This window comes from Anneissia japonica, unplaced genomic scaffold, assembly GCF_011630105.1.
Source record: "Anneissia japonica isolate Jap-2015-1 unplaced genomic scaffold, ASM1163010v1 scaffold287705_len1045735_cov187, whole genome shotgun sequence".
In the NCBI taxonomy this organism is placed as follows: Eukaryota; Metazoa; Echinodermata; class Crinoidea; order Comatulida; family Comatulidae; genus Anneissia; species Anneissia japonica.
This window is the reverse complement of record NW_022709509.1, coordinates 287,919-293,780: the sequence shown is the minus strand read 5'-3', so window position 1 is coordinate 293,780 and position 5,862 is coordinate 287,919. Positions and strand designations below refer to the sequence as shown.

Sequence of the window (5,862 nt, the reverse complement as noted above, 5' to 3'; positions counted from 1 at the left end):
CCCTGCATACCCTTAATCCATGGTATAACTAGCATAATGCTAGCGTAAATATTTGCGCGAAATTTTCATATTCGTAATCACACATTTTATTTCTTGTTTACGTCTAGGCTTATTGTGATTGGTCAAATCCTGGCTAAGTTCAAAATCATTGATGCATGACTGTCGTAACTCAGTGGCGTACGCTAATCTGGGTCTGTTGGTGGATTATGGTACACAGTGATTGCGCGTTAATACTGGCGTTTGATATGAGCGTACACGTTCACACCACTGAATTAACATTACTCGTTGCGACTGAACATAGCCTAATACAGAGCTTCATGCCACCAAGGCCTAAAGTACTTCACTTGTCATTGGATCAATAATACTTAAACATTTATTAATGAATAAATAATAATTACCATAGCTATAAAAAAGTTCTTCAAGCTCATACCCTATCTGTGAAAAGAATAACAAGTATTTAATTTAGGTGTTACTTCTATTTTAATTAAATAAAAAATAATCAAAAAATATACTACTGTATGTACAATTAACTGCACAGAAATAGTATGTAATGTTTTGAGCAAGGCTGGAGAGATTACATCAGCCAAAAGGATTGGCAAAAAATGGGAATTTGTCCAGACAATCAAATATCATTTGACGAAAACATGTGAGATGTCTAAATATGGTCATAATGACATCACATGACCATATATAGGCACATCATGACTATATATAAGCATACAACAGTTTTTGTCAAAGAAAAGATTAGAGAAGTTCTTTTTGAGAACAGCTGTTAAGGTTAATATGAGGCGTGTTGTGGCGATATGGTTTAAGTTGTCGCACAGTCCAGTATTTAGTAAATGAGCTATAAAATATGGGAGCTCAAAAAATTGCCTAAAAATCCAAATTTGTTTTCCACTATAGATTAACAGTTTAATGTCTTGTTAATCATGTCCCAAAGTATTAGTTCAGGAAGTGGTTAACAAATTGTTTATTTAATGTTATTTTTCATAGTTCAATCTATTAAACAATGTATGCACAAATAACTTTGAAAGGCAATTACTGTACTCAAAATCATGTTTATCTTGACTCTAAGAGTACCGTACTTTCACTTTCCAATAACTTAGACTTGAAATGTCCAATTTGAATGAATGACCCCTCATTTTAAAGATCACATACTCAGGTATCTGAAAATACCAATAACTTGAATTTCAATTTTTGCTACAACTTAGCCATTTTGCCACAACATGCCTCATATTTTAAAGATGTGTGGACATTTTTGTTTACCTTAGTAATTTAATAAATAATATTATTGCAGAACTTACTAAACTAAAACCACCGTTAGCCTTCGTGCAATCATCATCATCCGTATTTGAGCAGTACATAGGTCGATGACCCATTGTAATAATCCAAGGTCGCTCAGCTCGATTTTTGCTGGCTGCTTCCAGGTCCTGCTTGAGCCATTCAAGTTGGTGGTTGATGAGGAAAAGGCCGTAGTATACAAAGAAGTATACCTCAGTTGAGAAGGAAATAATGTGTGCTGGTCCTACATCCCAACTAAATTACAAATATATAACATAATGCATTTTAAAATGTTACTAATTAAATCTATCAAATATTGAGTTGATTGATTAATTGATTGATTGATGGACTGATTGAAGCAAAAATGAATTGATTAAATATTCAGATTCAATTAAAATTCATTCAGTACAATTCTAAATTTCCTGCACATGCTTACAGTATATGATTAATTAAGAATGCAAATTAAAAAAACATAACATGGACACATGCCAAATTAAAAAGTAGTTTAAGAACATATATAAAAAAAAAAAAAAAAACCAAACAACTGGCAATTGCAGCTAACATTATATGAAAAAACAAATTACAGGTACCAGCTAAATCTTATTATATTACAAAGTAAAATAAAGGGTAATAAATGATTTTTTAATACTCTGATTTTGTATTACGTAAAATTTACAAAACATTTTTAGGTAAAATCTTATTGTTTGCTATGCTACAAATACATTTTTTTTAACATAACAATTATCACTATTATATTTCTTTACCTACCTGTACCACAGATTAGCAGTCTCCTTAAAATTTGGCATAGTAAATCGATTCTTGTAATTTGAAAAGTTACTGAAAAAAAAAAAATTAAAAACCACTTTTACTTTTTTGTTATAAAGAAACATTGTCTTACAAATTATGATTAAGTTTTTTGGAAGCACACTGGAAACATCAAAGTTTGGGTGCAGCACTTTGACCAGTTTGTATGCCCACTCCTGTTTTAGGAAGATTTTTACTACGCCATGCAAACCTTCACAAAATATTCAATACTGTACAAGTATAGCAACATTATGGTTTAAAACATTTTTTAAATATAAATAAGATACTTACTAAGCATACTCGTGATTGCCAGTGGCGGTCATATATGGTAAGTAAGCTGCAATCGATTCTATTTGGCGCATAAACTTGTCACCAACACGTGCATTGTCATTTTCCATATCATATGCAAAATCACCTTTAAAAGAGAAATCAGTACCAAAATAGGTAGTTTTCGTCGCACGATGTTAACCTTAATGAAAACTACCTAATAATATTGTCACTAAAAGATGTTGAGTTTAGGATCTTTTACCAATGTACTCATGGATCTCAGAGCCTTAACTTCAAAGCATTTGGTAGTAAGCAAATTATATTCATCTATAAAATTGCCGTTTTTTTAAATTCATGACATTGTCAGTGGTGTAATGAAGAGGCTTATTGTCTAAAAGCAACTAACTGAAGATTTCACCCCATTGTGCCTAGAAGGTTTGCCCCAATTTTAACCCATATTCTGTACCACATGAACCATATTTTGCAGAAGTTTTTTTTTTCTTTTTTTTTCATTTCTGGTTTTATTTAAATCAAAATCATTGCAAAATAAATTGAATTATGAGAAGATTGACAAAACAACATCAGAAATATTAAAATCGTAAAAAACCCATAATGATTCAGGAAACCAAAAAAATCATTCTAAATATATATTATAATTAAAAATAGATATATAAGAAAAGCATACACAAATTATAAATAAAAAAGACTTAACAAAATTCACACAACAAGAAAGCCAAAAACCTCAAGAGGAACATATCAACAAAGTTTACAAACCTCATACAAACTCCATAACAATAACACTTAAAATTACAATCACCAAGACAATAATTACAAAAATCGTTATAATTATTATTGACAGTAGGAAATGTGTAGGAAGGTGATGTAAGACCACCTACTACGTACCCCTCACCTAGCCATGTTCCTATCGTAATGCATTGGCAGAACTTCCTAAATATGACAGTGTACAGAAACTTCACCATGTAGTACATGGACCAACATTTTTTCAACAAAGTACTATAGCTGTAAATTACAAAAAACCTCATAAAGAGGTCTTTGGCATGCATCGCTATCTGAGGGCCTTCTGACAGAGCCGGTCTCTAATGAGATTTTCTTTTTAAATAGGAACCTCTGGATGGCGGGAAATTTCTCAATTTCTTTATTTTCAAAATCACACTGAAACAGTGAATTGCAGCAATTTTTACATAAGTTAAAAGGTTTAAAAACTAGTTATGAAATGGCACTCTCAGACTTGAAAAATAGTCTTAAATGTAGAGTTGATAAAATACGATGTTACTATACTTTCAAGCTCAACTCAATAAACACACATTTCATTTCATAGGCCTATTTTTTTTGGTCTGACTACCTGACGAGCTCTGGCCGGTGGCGGGGCTTGACCTATCTAATGGGGGCTTAAGCTCATGCTGTTCCCCGCTGGTGCCACCACAGAAGGCAAGGCCTGAAAAATCACTCTGACCTACAGGCTGCCATGTGTACACAGCCCTTTACTATCAAATAAGTAACACCGATGATCTACAGTCGAGTCCAGGAAATCACATGATTAGAACTGACCTGAAAAAATGTGCGCATTGCTGCTTATTTTGAAATCCTTTGTCAAAAAAAAAACTGTATGTATTGATAAAAAAAACAATTTTTCAAATAAGAATAATTATATTCACGCAGTTTATCAACAGCAAATGACTCACACCTGGTGTAAAAAAACAGCTAATTTGCATAAGGATAAATTTTTACGATCATTACGGTATCTCCTGCCGTGTACTTCTGTGTATTTTTCTTTTACAACTCACCAACGTGAAGAATGGAATGATACATTCCTTGTTGAACATCCTCCTGTAAACGACTAAGTGACTGTGCGTTCTCGTTTCCCATATCACCATACACAGCAAACCGAGGGCTCCACTCTGTACCACTTGGGAAGGTCTGGAAGATGAAAAGAGGACTCCAACCTTCTGCACTACCACAATGATAATCTAGATATTCAAAAAAATACATACACTATTTGTAAATACATTTTGTGGACATTTGAGGCATGTTGTGGCAAAATGGCTAAGTTGTAGCAAAAATTTAAATTCAAGTTATTGGTATTTTCAGATACCTGAGTATGTGATCTTTAAAATGAAGGGTCATTCATTCAAATTGGACATTTCAAGACTAAGTTATTGGAAAGTGAAAGTACAGTACTCTTAGAGTCAAGATAAACATGATTTTGAGTAATTGCCTTTCAAAGTTATTTGTGCATACATTGTTTAATAGATTGAACTATGAAAAATAACGTTAAATAAACAATTTGTTAACCACTTCCTGAACTAATACTGTGGGACATGATTAACAAGACATTAACTGTTGATCTATAGTGGAAAAAAAATTTGGATTTTTAGGCAATTTTTTGTGCTCCCATATTTTATAGCTCATCTACTCAATACTGGACTGTGTGACAACTTAACCATTTCGCCACAACATACCTCATTTTGAGTGATTTTGGGTAACAGAATGTAAAATTATTTAGTCACATAACAACTGACATAGGATATAATGATTTATTTAAAATACTAGATACTTATTATGAAAAATCTATCAGTACCAAGAAAAAAAATAATGTATTTTTACAAAAATGCGAATAAAAGCCTGGTCTCATAGAGTAAGCCTTTGGTAGAGCAGCTAAAAATATAAAAACTAAAAAATGTACAGATACTAGATTGCTTCTATCATGGACCTATTAATAGGTCCATAAATGAACCCATAAATAGGTGAATTGCTAATCAATTAAATAAGTGAAATCATCAATACTGTACTACAAATTACAATTTTAATTTTAAACAATATGCAATATTTCAGAAAACAATAAAAAAAAACCTACAGTACTCCAAATAAGGACAGTCAAGCCATCATGATCCAATTATTTTTATCTTTATAAATATGATTATCATGATGTTCTGAAACCTATCGGTGAACCCACTGGTTTTTTAAACAATAAAATGCTAGTACAAATCAAATTAAATTTACTTAATAAATTTATTTAACAAAAAAAAACTGTTTAAATATTATGTTCACTCATGCCAGTACTCACAGTATATTTCAGCTGGCTTCAATCCTGACAACTTGACCCGATGGATAAACTGAGCCCTCTTCTCACTCCCACCATCAATGAACTTTGTACTTGTTCCCTTGGCAACCATGCTAAGGGTCAAATTGTTGCCAAACTTGACCAGTGATTCTTCGGTGTCATTGAATGTGCTCCATGTTACCATCATCTCATCAATTCGTTCTGAAAAATGTTTTTATTTCGGAAAATGTTTATATGAATGCTAATTATTAAAATAGTTTAATATTAAAATATAAGCTTGCTCATTTATCAACATGACAAAACGTATCTTTAATAATTTAATTACATGGTAGATAGGGTGGGAGAAGAAAAAAAAAACATTCCTATGTAAGAAATCAAGCAAGAAATCTTTGAGTGTTTTATATATATATATATATATATATATATAT

The 5,862-nt window shown here is 31.8% G+C and overlaps 1 protein-coding gene across 3 annotated transcripts in view; it reads right to left on the bottom strand.

Moving 5' to 3' along the window:
* The window catches only part of LOC117106700 (acid phosphatase type 7-like), a 15,176-nt gene that overhangs the window by 4,991 nt on the left and 4,323 nt on the right, over positions 1 to 5,862 (bottom strand). For 2 of the 3 annotated variants that reach the window (XM_033248101.1, XM_033248103.1), the window contains exons 3-7: positions 5,438 to 5,635; positions 4,158 to 4,340; positions 2,377 to 2,500; positions 2,050 to 2,118; positions 1,305 to 1,536 (exon numbers count right to left, since the gene is read on the bottom strand). In XM_033248101.1, the coding sequence (XP_033103992.1) occupies positions 1,305 to 1,536; positions 2,050 to 2,118; positions 2,377 to 2,500; positions 4,158 to 4,340; positions 5,438 to 5,635 (806 nt within the window). Of the gene's footprint in view, positions 1 to 398; positions 436 to 1,304; positions 1,537 to 2,049; positions 2,119 to 2,376; positions 2,501 to 4,157; positions 4,341 to 5,437; positions 5,636 to 5,862 lie in introns of all 3 variants that reach the window. The other variant, XM_033248104.1, reaches the window with a different exon arrangement.